Source organism: Armigeres subalbatus, unplaced genomic scaffold (genome assembly GCF_024139115.2).
Source record: "Armigeres subalbatus isolate Guangzhou_Male unplaced genomic scaffold, GZ_Asu_2 Contig1089, whole genome shotgun sequence".
Lineage (NCBI taxonomy): Eukaryota > Metazoa > Arthropoda > Insecta > Diptera > Culicidae > Armigeres > Armigeres subalbatus.
This window is the reverse complement of record NW_026941834.1, coordinates 122,326-138,417: the sequence shown is the minus strand read 5'-3', so window position 1 is coordinate 138,417 and position 16,092 is coordinate 122,326. Positions and strand designations below refer to the sequence as shown.

Sequence of the window (16,092 nt, the reverse complement as noted above, 5' to 3'; positions counted from 1 at the left end):
ACAGGATGTTCTACGATGAATTACATCCCCGCAACTTCGACGTCGTGGCGCTGCAGAAGATTTGCTGGATAGGACAGAAAATGTGGAAAAGCGGACATCGAGCGGCTACCTTCTACCAAAGCTGTGGCACCACCAACGAGCTGGGAACCGGTTTCATAGTACTGGGTAAGATGCGCCATCGTGTGATTGGGTGACAGCCAATCAACGCAAGGATGCGCAAGCTGAGGATTGAAGGCCGTTTCATTAACTATAGCATCATCAACGTGCACCGCCCACACGAAGGAAGACCCTACGACGAGAACGAAGCGTTCTACGCACAGCTGGAGCAGACATACGATGGATGTCCTGTTACCGTTAGTAACAATAAGCCTGTAAATTAATGTAAAGTTTGTTCATCCTACCTATTTATATATATATATAAACTCCGTGTAAATCTAATCCTATTTAAATTTAAATAAAAATGCCATAAAACTATACCCCTAGGTCTTAGGTTAAGCACACTACACACTACATTTAACATGGAATAAGAAATACAGTTCAGTGGATGCAGAGGTAGACAGAATACGAGATTAAATCAAATAGAGAGGTTCACAAATGTTTCCTAAAGAGAAGACGAAAGTTTATTGAGCTCTTTTCTAAAGTGGACTTTATACAAGGCAGACGTTAGTGAGCTTTATAGCTCATAAAAAAGTTTCAAGGTTGAGATAGTGGTGAAATAGTGCCGTTTTTTGGTTAAGGTGCAACGAGTGAAAGTAGAATCAGGTATAATTAGTTATCAGTTGCTATGGAATATTACTTATGAAGTCCATATACCTGTTAGGACCCGGTTTATGTCATTTCCTGACAACCACGGTATCACACCACCCAGTGTCCACCGAGAAGTGGCAAGTTTCTGTGAAACAGTGCCTGTGAATATCTCCCGAGTAAGGTCGAAAGTTGCTCCAAGGTATACGTCTGTGAGCCCTGCCCGTCCGACGACCCTGAACCGGTCGCCAATCATCCAGAACCATTCCCGGACTCCACTACGAGCACGAGGCCCGTCTCTGCAAGCAGTCATCGTAACCGTGCATCGAACTGTCTGCCGGCCGGCCAGGTATATGTAAAAGAACTACACTACACTGACACACACCCACACAGATTGTTAAGGAATAGGGCAATATACGAAAATATTGTGATACACTAGATTTTGTAATTTACTTCATTTACTCCCCACATATCCGAGGTCTGATTAGCATAGTAGAGAATACTCCAGCCGACCTTGAGACCAAAAGAGGTTCTCCAGATCGAGCTAGCCGATAAAAGAGGTAGTTGTGATACCCAGCCTCACACGGCAGGCCGTTGCTTAGCCAAGCTTGCCGAGGCCTTTGTCCTGGCAGTCCACGTGCTGCCCATCCTAGCAATTACAGTCCACTACGGGACGTCAAAATCGTCATCGGTGACATGAACGCACAGGTAGGAAGGGAGGAAATGTATAGACCGGTCATCGGACCGGATAGTCTGCACACCGTATCGAATGACAACAGCCAACGATGCACAAACTTCGCAGCCTCCCGCGGAATGGTAGTCCGAAACACCTTCTTTCCCCGCAAAAATATCCACAAGGCCACATGGAGATCACGGAAAAGCAAATCGACCACGTTCTAATCGACGGTAAATTCTTCTCCGACATCATGAACGTCCACACTTACCGCAGTGCGAATATTGAATCCGACCACTACCTCGTTGCAGTATGCCTACGCTCAAAACTCTCGACGGTGTACAACACGCGTCGAAGTCGGACGCCGCGGCTTAACATTGGGCGGCTACAAGACGGTAGACTAGCCCAAGAATACGCGCAGCAGCTGGAAGTGGCACTCCCAACGGAAGAGCAACTAGACGCAGCGTCTCTTGAAGATGCCTGGAGAGATATTCGATCTGCCATTGGTAGCACCGCAACCGCTGCACTTGGCACGGTGCCCCCGGATCAGAGAAACGACTGGTATGACGGGGAATGTGAGCAGTTAGTAGAAGAGAAGAACGCAGCATGGGCGAGATTGCTGCCACACCGCACGAGGGCGAACGAGGCACGATAAAAACGGGCGCGGAACAGACAAAACTCGATTTTCCGGAGGAAAAAGCGCGAGCAGGAAGATCAAGACCGTGAAAAGACGGAGCAACTGTACCGCGCTAATACCACACGAAAGTTCTATGAGAAGTTGAACCGTTCGGGAACCTTCTTACGAACGAGCGTGAGGTGATCCAAAGGTGGCGGCAGCACTACGAAGAACACCTGAATGGTGATGTGGCAGACGAATATGGCGGTATGGTGATAGACTTGGGAGAACGCGCGCAGGACATAATTCTACCGGCTCCGGATCTCCAGGAAATCCAGGAGGAGATTGGCCGGCTGAAAAACAACAAAGCCCCTGGGGTTGACCAACTACCAGGAGAGCTATTTAAACACGGTGGAGAGGCATTGGCTAGAGCGCTGCACTGGGTCATTACCAAGATTTGGGAGGAGGAAGTTTTGCCGCAGGAGTGGATGGAAGGTGTCGTGTGTCCCATCTACAAAAAGGGCGATAAGCTTGATTGTAGCAATTACCGCGCAATCACATTGCTGAACGCCGCCTACAAGGTACTCTCCCAAATTTTATGCCGTCGACTAGCACCAACTGCAAGGGAGTTCGTGGGGCAGTACCAGGCGGGTTTTATGGGCGAACGCTCCACCACGGACAAGGTGTTCGCCATTCGCCAAGTACTGCAGAAATGCCGCGAATACAACGTGCCCACACATCATCTATTCATCGACTTCGAAGCCGCATATGATACAATCGATCGGGACCAGCTATGGCAGCTAATGCACGAACACGGCTTTCCGGATAAACTGACACGGTTGATCAAATCGACGATGGATCGGGTGATATGCGTAGTTCGAGTTTCAGGGACATTCTCGAGTCCCTCCGAAACGCGCAGAGGGTTACGGCAAGGTGATGGTCTTTCGTGTCTGCTATTCAACATCGCTTTGGAAGGGGTAATACGAAGAGCAGGGATCAACACGAGTGGTACAATTTTCAATAAGTCCGTCCAGCTATTTGGCTTCGCCGACGACATAGATATTATGGCACGTAACTTTGAGAAGATGGAGGAAGCCTACATCAGACTGAACAGGAAGGCCAAGTGGATCGGACTAGTCATTAATACGTCGAAGACAAAGTACATGATAGGAAGAGGTTCTAGAGAAGATAATGTGAGCCACCCACTGCGAGTTTGCATCGGTGGTGACGAAATCGAGGTGGTAGAAAAATTGGTGTACTTGGGCTCACTGGTGACTGCCGAAAATAATACCAACAGAGAAATTCGGAGACGCATAGTGGCTGGAAATCGTACGTACTTTGGACTCCGCAAGACGCTCCGATCGAATAGAGTTCGCCGCCGTACCAAACTGACAATCTACAAAACGCTCATTAGACCGGTAGTCCTCTACGGACACGAGACCTGGACGATGCTCGTGGAGGACCAACGGTCACTTGGAGTTTTCGAAAGGAAAGTACTGCGTACAATCTATGGTGGGGTGCAGATGGCGGACGGTACGTGCAGGAGGCGAATGAACCACGAGTTGCATCAGCTGTTGGGAGAACCATCCATCGTTTACACCGCAAAAATCGGACGACTGCGGTGGGCCGGGCATGTAGCCAGAATGTCGGACAAAAACCCGGTGAAAATGGTTCTCGCCAACCATCCGACGGGCACAAGAAGGCGAGGCGCTCAGCGGGCAAGGTGGATCGATCAGGTGGAAGATGACTTGCGGACCCTCCGTAGACTGCGTGGTTGGCGACGTGTAGCAATGGACCGAGCCGAATGGAGAAGACTCTTATATACCGCACAGGCCACTTCGGCCTTAGTCTGAATAAATTAATAATAGGTTAAAAGATAATATTCATAGCTCTTCTGTGTGAGAAATGACTCGATGGTGGTTTTGTCATTGCTAGAAAAGCTAGGCTGATCCCCGTAATGCACCATTTGATGGCACATTACATAAAAAAAACTGTTATCGGTAATAAAGCCAGATTTCTTAATGATAGGATAGGATAGCATAGCAAATCAGTTGCGTAGTCTGAAAACTTTCATGTGCGGAAGATGGGGGGCGTGGGGGGTCTTCTGAATTGAGTTTGATTTAACAACTAGAAACTATGTTTCTGTTCGACTTTGTGTTTCACGTAATTCAAATACAATGATCTAGAATCTTTTTGTATTCTAAACTTTTGTGGAGCAAATAACATAATAATACGGCCCTCCTTAGCCGTGCGGTAAGACGCGCGGCTACAAAATAAGAGCATGCTGAGGGTGGCTGCGTTAGATTCCCGGTGCCGGTCAAGGCAATCTTCGGATTGGAAATTGTATCGACTTCCCTTGGCATAAAAGTATCATCCTCTAAGAAAGTCTCTAGTCTGCAAACGAAAACAAAACTCGCGCTGTATACTACTCTGATTCTTCCGGTGGCTTTATACGGCCATGAAACATGGACGTTAAAGGAGGCTGATCGGAGAGCTTTCGGAGTGTTTGAGCGTAAGGTGCTGCGGACAATACTCGGCGGTAAACAAGAGAACAGTATCTGGCGGCGTCGCATGAATCACGAATTGTACCAGGTATATAAAGGGCTGGATATTATTAAGCTTATGCAACACGGCAGACTACGGTGGGCTGGTCACGTTGTTCGTATGCCGGAAGAACGTCAAGCGAAGATAATATTTAGTAGAGAACCCGGAAGAGGCCGCAGGCTTCGTGGAAGGCCGCGTACACGATGGCTTTTTGCAGTTGAAGAGAACCTGAGGGCGCTCAATATTCAGGGTGACTGCGGAAGCGACTGGCCCAGGATCGAGTCCATTCAGCGTAGGTTCATCGAAGAGCTGTAGCCCTTAAGTGATGAACTACTCTTTCATGAAAAAAATCACGTTAATAAAGATTATAAAAAAGCTGTATCCCATCAAGTATCAAGTAAGTATGTATCCTCTAAAAGATATTCCTATTCAAATTTTTTTTATTTATATGGTGCGCACAAAAAACGGCAAATCCTCCCTCCTCCCAAGCCCTATTGTAATAAATGCCTCTAAAGAATTTGTTCATTAATATTTATTTTGTAATCTGGCGTACTTTTCAACTATTGTCTCCTCATAACCATAAACCTGCGTTACACCTCTGCTTCCATATTACCAATCAAACCCGAAAGGACAGCGCACATCGTCATCATACTCGTTGACTGGCCTGGATCTGGGCTTGTAACAAGGGCGATTCTTTTTTTTTCATCAGGTGCATATTCCTTGCTCTCATCGTCCGTCGTCGTTCAGCGTTGTTGTCATTGATTGTCGCTGCCGTTTGCAACCTCGACGACCACATTGCTCGCTGCTGTTGCTCTAAAACTTTTAACGCATAAATTTCCGCTCCCGGAGAACCGAACGCAATAAATCATGAAAAGTGCCTCTATGAAATTGATAAAAAAAATGTCGAAAACTGGTATCGCAAGCCAGAAATACACATTTCAATTTATAATTTATTGATTAAAATTCTTATCATTGCACATTGTAAAATTGTTTACAAATAACGCAGAATGAAAAGTTGCACACGGATAGTGGCGACTAGGAGCGAAAAAAAAACTGGCAGTTACATGAAACAACGAATGGTCACTTGCAGCAAAAGTGCGATATCAATGTGAACCGGGTGGGCAGCAGCAGCAGCCGACGTTGACTATTGATTTGAACTGTTGCAGCTGCGATGTGCGTCTGGTTGCATCAATGATCGGTGACTTGCTTCACAAGCAGCGACACGAAGCAGTAGAATTTTTGTGGAATTTAGTGCCAAGTGTATCGAGCATGTTGATTTGAGAATGCCATTATTTAACTATTTCGACACGGTGTTGTTCCAACATATTCTTTGTGGGACACAGTACCGTTTCGTATAAGGGAATCCGGCAATATAATTTGTGGAAACAGTTTTGGTAATCACGGATTTTTTTCTGCTAGGAACGATTCATTTTTACCTACTAATATTTAATCTCTGTCATGTAATCTTTGATGCAGTTGGGTATTCAATCGAAGTGACTTTTGTAGACCCATATGCAAACAAAGAATTTATTCGAGGTTTTCTGAAATTAAATAATCTGACTTGTTTTTGATCAAGATTATGACTAAAGATATAAATGACTTCTTAGATAAGCGGCGAGTAATTCCATTTTATTTTGTTGTACAGTGTGCCACTCAAATTTAACGAACGCTTTCTTAGCCTAGCGGTAAAATTCGCGGCTACAAAGCATGGCCATTGGTCATTGACCAATCATGCTGAAGATGGTTGGATTCGAGTCCCAAGTCTCATTTTGAAAATACTCGGTTTGAATAATTTCTCGACATCCCTGGGCATAAAAGTATCTTTGTGTGAAGCCTCATGAATGCAAAAATGGTAACTTGAATTAGAAACCTCGTAGTAAATTAATGAGGAAGTTCTCAATGAACAAGGTGCAAGGTAGTAACACCCAAGAAGAGGGTGGCCAACCAAGAATAGTAAAAATACACTCAAATTTGTGCGACGTGCTCTATTATATCGTGACGTCTTTTTCGTTTAGCTACACTTTCTGTCGTTTCAGTTTGATTTTATAGTTTCAGGCAGGCTCCGACTCAACATTGGCCAAGTATCGATTTTAACAAAAGCTTCTTGTCAACTATATAGAAACAGTAAGATATTGATTAAATGAAGAACATTTGAATAATAATCATTGGAATATGTCAAAATCTGGAATTTCACCGAACCTTACGTTTGCATAAAATCCTGATTTGCAAACAAACAGCATATTATAATCGAGTTATTCCGCGCGACCCAAGCAGTCCTTCCAATGCCTATCAAATCAGCTAGAAAACGGATGCAAATCTGGGAGAAAGTGACATTCACAGGATTGCCCAAAAACTCGTTCAGATATTCGAAAAGTTGTCGTCTTCATCGAGCGCATTGGCGACAGTGATGATGATATCCGCATCGGAAGCATAGAAGTGAAATCGAAAGTGGCATACTTCTGATGGGTTCCACGAATGATGGCAGGAGCACACTCTATTCGATATATTTCCAACCATCGCACACACCGCATCTGGTCGGGGGAAGCGTTCACATACCAGAAGGCTTCGTCTCTCTATGACCTTTATCGGGGGTGACGTATCTCACGACGAAGCGCATCATCGCTATCTTCGCGGCACATAATGGAATATTGCTATAATCCGTCGATTTACGACATTTTCGAAATCGTCTTTTTTTTTCTCATCTCGAAAACCTAAAATCATAGGTCGCCGCCAAAACCACCTCCAAACAGGTTTGTTGCTGCCCTCTCTCATATACATTTTTTTCGCCGTCTCGTTCCGCGTGCCCCCTTGGACCTTGGTGACACTGCTCGAGAGCATAGCCGCGCTGACCAACGCCGCCGTACCCTTTTCTCGCGAAGCACGTGTGTCATATCGGGATATCGATGACTGCCGTTATGACGCGGTTGGCATTGGATCGACATAAGTGATTTTAGAGCGTCTTCTTCTGTGGCTTCTTAATTGCACTGGTTTTGTTCAAGAACTCGTTTTACAACTTGATGTACTTCTAAGCATTCACAAATTTATTGATTGATTGCTGGTCGTTAAGAGTAGTTGTATTAGACACGTGTTTTACAGGTGCATGATTGGTACTTCGGAATTAATAACTATCAAACTGTCGAATGTACACTACACTCTAACTTACTTACATACCAACTGAGTAAAATTGAGTTCTAGTTTTTGTAGCTTCACAAAATTTTACCCAAATTCCATTAAAAGTTGTCCCTCAAAATTTTGAGACAAAATCTGAGCTAAATTTTTTTTTGGAAATAAAAAGACGACGTATTGTCGGTTTACTAAGACGATGAGCAGATGAAAGTTAGAGTGTGAACTACGAGCTAAATGGTTAAAATGGTTAAAAAATGCGATGTATCAAAATTACACCCTCATTAAAGTACGTCATAAATTACGCATACCTACAGAAGGAGGCATTGTGAGAAGTGTGACGATCTTAATAAAATTTTCAGATGCCTTATTCAAAAAAGTTTGACCGAGTGAAGAAAGGAGGGTTTGAAAGAGACTATTTTCACGTTACGTAATTAACGGATCTTTCATAGTACTAATGTCTCTCTCTCTCTCTCTTACTAAGCCAATGTTGCAATGCACCAACCTAAGGCAATTATTGCACACCAAAAATGAACTTTCAATAGTAAGCTCCTAGGCCCATAGTTTTTTTATACCAATTGACTCAGTTCGATGAGCTGAACAAATATCTGCCCAACCGTATGTGTGTATGATGATGATGATGATACACAGGTTTTTCATGTAAGGTAAAAATCAAACTTCTAATAAAATCAGCTACTCATCTCAAATGTTTCTACAGATCCGGTAGAGCGTGCTTTTTATTCGTATTAGTAGCTCAAACACTTTGTCCACTATTATCCCAGAAAATTGAATTACTAAATGAATTAATCCTAAGTACAAAATATAAGACAAACACAATGAATTAAAACTTAAAATTAACAATAAATAGCTAAAATGAAATCTGTTAAACTTAAAACATTATACTTGAACACTCCTAAATCATGCATACGATACTGATAACATTGATAACATCGAATTTAGCACAACACAAATATCAACACGAACGTTAGGTGTATAGGTCTTAAAAACAACATGTATAGTTAGGTGTTTTTTGATCAATATAGTTAGTAGCCAAACGATCTCGCATAAATATACATCGTGTTCAGAATCGCCTATCTGTTTGGAAATAAAAAGGATTTGTTTAATTCGAATGTGCAAAAGGAGTGGAATAATTTGTAGAAAGAACCTTATCTATAGACTGTTTAGTGCCGATAGTAGACCGTTTTAACACAGTGCTTAATGCTTAGTGATCCTAACCAAATCTGTTAGCCCGTCAACCCGCGAACTACGGAGTCGTCTACATTAAATGGTGCCGTGACCAGGATCCATGCGGCTGCGTAAAGGCTATTGTGTACTTTCGTCACACCATACATTGATCAATAGTGTGGTCTACTGCAGTGTGTACCAAAAGGAAAGATAAGATACAAGGCCTAAATCGTGTAGGCCACAGGTGAATGGCTTTCCAACTGTATCTTGCATGCCTGCTGGTGCTTTTGGGATCTATTTTTATTCTATGTGAACCGGCCTTGGCTTTTCGATGTGACGTCGCACGAACCGAGGATGGAAGCAGTACACTACATTGCTGGTTGCACTTTTGGTATTCTGGGAAACGCCACAAATCGAAGTACGACGACGAGCAATTTAAGGTGTGCTGGTACACGGGGGCCGGTGGAAGCCGCTGTTACTAAAATACAAGGCCTTGTTGAGACAGGCCTCAGGTGAGTACCTGCCCAACTGCCCCACTTGGAGTCTTGCAGTGCTTCTTGGTTCGTTTCCATTTTCATTCTCGGTCGTCATCGTTCGTACTTCGACTTGCTGTGCTGGTAGTGGTTGTGGGAAATTACTGAAAAGGAAATTAAAGAAAAAGTGAAAAAGCGGGAGCGTATTGTCGGTAGTTTTGTAGTTTTGTACCAGATGTACATAAGGGGGAAGTTCAATCGAGGCTGGACAAGATTGAGACGAAGTTTGAAGAATTTGAAGAGGTTCAGGAGGAAATTGCGGAACTGGATGTGGAAGGCGCCTATGAGGAGGACTGCACCAAGGCCTACGAGGAATTTGAGAAGCTGTACTACCGTCTACGGGCAGCTTTGCTGGCGAAATTACCAACGGAGACGCATGGGGACTTGAACAACATGTTAGCACGGAATGGACAGCCTATAGGAGCACACACTGGAGTACGTCTACCGCAGATTTCTCTACCGGAATTTGACGGTGACTACAAGCAATGGCTATCGTTTAAGTCTACGTATGTGTCGCTGATTCACGATTCCGGAGAGCTCAGCGACGTTCAAAAGTTCCACTATCTAAAGTCGGCGCTCAAAGGGGAAGCTGCGAAACTTATTGAATCACTGACGCTCACCAATGACAACTATCTCATCGCTTGGAGTACGATTACGAAGCGGTATTCCAACGAGTACCTGTTGAAGAAGAGGCATCTACAGGCGCTGATGGAATATCCAAAGGTGGAGAAGGAGTCGTCTGCAGCTATCCATGCTCGCTCTGGTTGATGAATTCGAACAGCGGTTGAAAATCTTAAAGCAATTAGGAGAGAAGACCGACGGCTGGGGTGCAATGATTGTTCACTGGATGTGCTCCAAATTGGACACAAAGACACTTCAACTTTGGGAAGATCACGCAGCGTCTACCAAGGATCCGACGTTCATGATGTTAGTGAATTTCCTGGAGAAGAGGACAAGGTTTCTCGAAGCGGTTTCGTCGAACGTCGAATTGAAGGGCTGTATGCAGAAGATGGAAGTGATGCGTCAAAAGGTAATCGTTCATTCGGTTACCGATGGGGATAAAAGTTCTCTAGCCTGTTCTTGTTGTGGAGAGTCGCATTTCTTAGGAAGATGTGGCAAATTTTTGAAAATGACGCTGAAGGAGCGGATGCAGTTCATGAACAACAAGCGGCTTTGTAGCAATTGCATGAAGTCTGGACATTGGGTACGGAATTGCGCATCAAAGTTCAGCTGCCGAGACTGTGGGAATAGTATAGTTCAGTTCGACGAGCTGAGTCGATTGGTATATAACATCATGGGTCTCCGAGACTTCTATAAAAAGTTAGATTTTGGAGTGAAATGATAGCCTTTCGGTACAACTTTGTTGTACGAGAAAGGCAAAAACGGTTACATCCAATGTGGCGGCCAACGATGTAGGATCTGAAGACGAAGGCGATCAAGGAGCGGTTGGTACATACAATGTAGGGACCAAGGGCGGAAGCATTTCAAGCGTACTATTGTCTACAGTGGTGCTGGTAATTCGGGATCAACATGGAAGGAAACATTTGGCTCGAGCGTTGCTAGACAGCGGATCTCAAGTTAATATTATCAGCGAGCGGTTATGCCAGATGCTAAGCTTGAAACGTCGAACAATAAGCGTGCCAATTTGTGGTGTAGGAGAAGCGGAGACACGAGCGAGATATTTAGTTAACACTCTAGTCAGTTCTCGCAGTCAAGACTTCTCCGTAGGAATGGAGTTACTTGTTCTTCAGAAAGTGACATCGAACTTACCGTCGGTGCAAATACCCATCCCGACTAGAAGGTCATATCAAAATTATATCAACCTATGTTATTAAGTTATACTAAATTTTTATAACAAAATTTGATAGAAACATGGTGCAGGATGTTGTTAAAATATATAAATTTCTATCAAAAACTACACTACTGGAAACAAAAAACTATCAAATTTTGTTACAACTTTATCATAAAAATAACATATTTCGATAGAAATTTATAACAGAATCAGATACAAAATATATTGTTTCTGTTCAGTTGGAAGTTTTACAGGTCGTGATAGGTCTCCAGATTGTAATCAACAATCAGAAATTTTTGTTTTTGTTCGAACAAGAATATTTTTCAAGAACATGAAACTAACAACATTACAACTAAGGCAACCTTCTCAAATTATATCAGCGTTGTGCTATCTATGGCTGGGAGACTTTGCTACATCTATTTTAATTGCCTACTGTTGGGCAATTGGGTGTTAAGCATTTTTTCAAATCATATTATGATATAATCCTGTTACAACATTTGAAGGATAATGGCTACGGGGAAAGTTTCCGAAACTCAGAGGACGGCAGTAAGTTGCTGTGTAGCGGCGGCTCCTGACAATTTGCAAGCACAGTTGTGCAAGTTCTGGGAGATCGAGTGCAATGAGGAGCGGTTACCTTGAACAAAGGAGGAACATGACAGTGAAGAGCATTTCGTACGGACTTTCAGCCGCATGGAGGACGGTCGATATGTAGTACGGCTACCGAAACACGTGAACATCGAGCAAATGTTGGGTGAATCTCGTGCGATGGCTTTATCAAGATATCGAAAATTAGAGCAACAGCTGGGATGGAATGCAGATAAGCGTCTGCAATACAATGCATTCATGCAAGAATATCTGGATCTAGGGCATATGAGGGAGGTTAGCCCAGAGGAACTCCTGAAAGAGACAGCATCGGAAAGCTCTAGAAAGGTCTACTACTTGCCGCATCACGCGGTGCTGAAAGAATCAAGCACTACAACAAAGGTTCGCGTTGTTTTTGACGGATCAGCTAGCACGGACAGTGGCTATTCATTGAACGACGCTCTTCTAAAGGGTCCCATAGTTCAAGATGAACTTCTAAGCCTGCTTGTTCGGTTTCGGAAGTACGAGGTGGCATTAGTTGCAGATATTGAAAAGATGTACAGGCAGGTGCAAGTACATGCTGAAGACACCAGATTGCAGCGCATCTTCTTCCGATTTTCTCCGGACGAACGGTTTTTGAGCTTTCAACAGTAACTTATGGCTTAACGCCTTCTTCATTCTTGGCGATTCGTGCTCTGCATCAACTAGCAGCCGATGAAGGAGCAAATTATCCAGATGCCGTTGAAGCTATACTTCACGATTTTTATGTAGATGACTACATCGGTGGAGCATCCAGCATAGACGAGGCAATCCAACTCCAAAGAAACCTCGATATGCTGATGATGAAAGGCCGTTTTGCTTTGCGCAAATGGTGTTCCAATCGGTCAGAAGTTCTGGCAGGCATACCGGCCGAGCAACTTGGAACCAACTTATCGCTTTCTTTCGAAATAGGCCCGGACGAGAAAGTGAAGGCCTTAGGAATCATCTGGGAGCCCGGGGCAGATCAATTACGATTTTTTTATGACATCATAGACAACGAGCAAGCTTGGACGAGAAGAAGCATCCTGCCTTCGATAGTCAAGCTCTTCGATCTCCACTGGGATTAATATCGCCGGTGATCGTTTCTGCAAAAATAATGATGCAAGAGCTTGCTTTGCTCAATACAGGATGGGATGCAGCAGTTCCCGTCGAGATTAACGAGAAATGGAAGCAGTCTCACGCGCAACTAGGTGATATTTCTGAATTGCGGATCAGCATGTTCGCTTTTGTTTCTAATTGGACTGATATTCAATTCCACTGCTTCGCTGATGCTTCTATCCTAGCCTCCGGTGCATGTTTATACGTCCGCACGACGAATGCAGCGAAAGCGTACGGATCGAGCTGCTCTCTTCGAAATCGCGCGTTGCGCCGCTCAAGAGACTGACATTGCCCAGGCTGGAACTCGCGGTCAGCGATTTTCTTAATAGTCAATTGTGGAAACAAGGGCCTAGATGGCTGCGTAACGACGAGGAAGAGTGGCCTAATTCTGGCGAAGACTGCATTCCAGTAGAAGAACAGTTGGAGATTCGTAAGGTGGTGCACATGATCAAAGTCGCCGAACCATCCAATGAGTTATTCAGCTTGCGTTCATCATTACCTTCTTTAATTCGTGTCGTCGCCTACTGTCGTTGTTTTGCTCACAACTGTCGCAATGTTAACGATAGAAACATTTCTATTGCTTTGTATCCTGAAGAAATACAATCGGCAAAGATGGTTTTAACTCGCATCGCTCAGAAGGAACGATTTCCGGAGGAGATCAAAGTGTTGCAACGACAACAGCGAATCCATCACAAATCGAGCCTGAAAAGACTCTCTCCTTTCCTTGACAACGACGGAACTATCAGAGTTGGTGGTCGCTTACGTTTTTCGAATGAACACTATACGGCTAGACATCCCGCTGTATTACCGAATCACCACCCTTTCACTGACCTTGTCGTACAGTTCTTCCATTCCCAAAACTTTCACTGCGGTCCTCAGCTCACATTGGCTGAAATACGACAGCAGTTTTGGCCTATACACGGAAGTGTCATCAATGCAGTGCCTCGCAAGTGCGTCAAATGTTTTCGAATCAATCCAACGCCAATCCAACAGCCCATAAGGGCAGCTACCGGCGGGCCACGTTCGTCCAGGACGTCCATTTCTGATCACAGGCGTTGATTATTGCGGACCATTTTGGTTGAAACCTCCTCGTCGAAACACTGCTGCACCGAAAGTGTATATTGCGGTGTTCGTTTGCTTTTCGACCAAAGCAATGCACCTCGAAGTTGCTGGCGACCTGTCTACGGCTAGTTTCCTCTCTGCCTTACGCAGGTTCATCGGCTACCGTGGAATACCGTCCGAAATGCATTCGGACAATGCCAAAAACTTTTCTGGGGCCCGCAATGAATTGAAAGCACTATACGATATGCTGAACAAGCCGCTCAGTTACTCTGTCATCAGCAAGGAACTCTCTCAACAGGGCATAAAATGGCAGTTCATTCCCCCGCGCGCTCCCAACTTTGGAGGATTATGGGAGGCCGCAGTGCGCTCCGTAAAAACTGCTCTGAAAAAAGTAGTCGGTCTGCATAAATTGTCTTACGAAGACTTCACCACACTGTTGGTGCAAATCACCGTTACACTGAACTCCAGACCTCTGTCGCCTCTATCCGATGACCCCACTGAATTCGAAGCCCTTACCCCCGCTCATTTCTTAATTGGTTCAGTCATGAAAGCTCTTCCTGAGTCCAATCTGACGAACATTCCCACAAACCGTCTTGACCACTACAAGCAAACCCAGCACATGTTCTAGAACTTTGGACAGCGATGGAGTAAGCAATACCTTACGCAGCTGCAGGTTGTTACGAAGGACTTGTCGATCAACTTAATCGAGGTCGGTAAAATTGTTGTACTGCGAGAAGACAACCTGCCACCACTTTACTGGCCGCTGGCGAGGATCATCAGCTTGCACCCAGGCTCAGACGGGGTAGTACGAGTTGTTACGGTGACGACGGCGAATGGAGTATACAAGCGGGCAGTCAACCGCATATGTCCACTACCAACTGATGATATGGATCGCAGAACTTCAGTGTTGCCATCGAATTTAAATTCTTAAGTGTAAGGAACCTAACTACATGCGAAGTATAGCATACTTTTTTGTTAATTGAAGCCAGTTCAAGAGGGCCGGTAATGTTCACTATTATCCCAGAAAATTGAATTACCAAATGAATTAATCTTAAGTACAAAATATAAGACAAACACAATGAATTAAAACTTAAAATTAAGAATAAATAGGTAAAATTAAATCTGTTAAACTTAAAACATTATACTTGAACACTCCTAAATCATGCATACGATACTGATAACATTGATAACATCGAATTTCGCACAACACAAATATCAACACGAACGTTAGGTGTATAGGTCTTAAAAACAACATGTATAGTTAGTGTATATATGCAACATGTATATATAGTGTTTTTTGATCAATATAATGATATGGAAATGCTAATATCATCTTACAAACTTGGACGTACATGTTCATGATAGAATTAGAGGCAAAAGTATAGAATTGATAGTTCCGTTAGGATACGGCAGGCATGAAGAATGTTTTTATTGTTTTATGCATCGTGTGATATGTGCCATCACAAATATTGCCCTCCGCTCGCTTTCAAATCGACTTCTATAAAAACATTCTTCATGCCTGCCGTATCCTAACGGAACTATAAATTCTATACTTTCGCCTCTAATTCTATCATGAACATGTACGTCCAAGTTTGGAAGATGATATTAGCATTTCCATATCATTGTAATTCGTTTAACTTCACGTAGAAGTAACACACACGAAATCATTAATTTAGTGATCAATATAGTTAGTAGCCAAACGATCTCGCATAAATATACAACGTGTTCAGAATCGCCTATCTGTTTGGAAATAAAAAGGATTTGTTTAATTCGAATGTGCAAAAGGAGTGGAATGATTTGTAGAAAGAACCTTATCTATAGACTGTTTAGTGCCGATAGACTACCGTTTTAACACAGTGCTTAATGCTTAGTGATTCTAACCAAATCTGTTAGCCCGTCAACCCGCGAACTACGGAGTCGTCTACAAACTTCAAACACCATTGAACAGTTTTTGTAAGCATGACGTAGGCGAGTGTCCAATACGTCGCCTATGAGATCTTACAGATCGCAGTGGCAGCACAAACTGGATTAGCGGAGTATTTTCTGGACAACACCGTATATGGATTCAGATGGTACCGCAATGTTTCTGCTGTATCTCAGT

The 16,092-nt window shown here is 43.8% G+C and overlaps 3 protein-coding genes across 3 annotated transcripts; all 3 read left to right on the top strand.

Annotated features, from left to right (window-relative positions):
* Positions 1 to 212: 212 nt before the first annotated feature.
* LOC134202208 (uncharacterized) lies at positions 213 to 10,186 on the top strand. Its single transcript, XM_062677263.1, has 2 exons — positions 213 to 371; positions 9,605 to 10,186. Exons 1-2 carry the CDS (start codon positions 213 to 215, stop codon positions 10,184 to 10,186), a joined length of 741 nt encoding a protein of 246 aa, XP_062533247.1.
* A 1,714-nt stretch (positions 10,187 to 11,900) lies between these two features.
* On the top strand, positions 11,901 to 12,446 carry LOC134202207 (uncharacterized). The gene has a single exon (XM_062677261.1). It carries the CDS (start codon positions 11,901 to 11,903, stop codon positions 12,444 to 12,446), a length of 546 nt encoding a protein of 181 aa, XP_062533245.1.
* Positions 12,447 to 14,082: 1,636 nt separating this feature from the next.
* LOC134202206 (uncharacterized) lies at positions 14,083 to 14,619 on the top strand. The gene has a single exon (XM_062677260.1). It carries the CDS (start codon positions 14,083 to 14,085, stop codon positions 14,617 to 14,619), a length of 537 nt encoding a protein of 178 aa, XP_062533244.1.
* Positions 14,620 to 16,092: the final 1,473 nt, after the last annotated feature.

Coding starts and splice junctions, on each gene's coding strand:
- LOC134202208 (XM_062677263.1), top strand. CDS start 213: ATGCGCAAGCTGAGGATTGAAGGCCGTTTCATTAACTATAGCATCATC. Junction 372..9,604: donor CCGTTAGTAACAATAAGCCT/GTAAATTAATGT, acceptor GATGTACATAAG/GGGGAAGTTCAATCGAGGCT.
- LOC134202207 (XM_062677261.1), top strand. CDS start 11,901: ATGGAGGACGGTCGATATGTAGTACGGCTACCGAAACACGTGAACATC.
- LOC134202206 (XM_062677260.1), top strand. CDS start 14,083: ATGCACCTCGAAGTTGCTGGCGACCTGTCTACGGCTAGTTTCCTCTCT.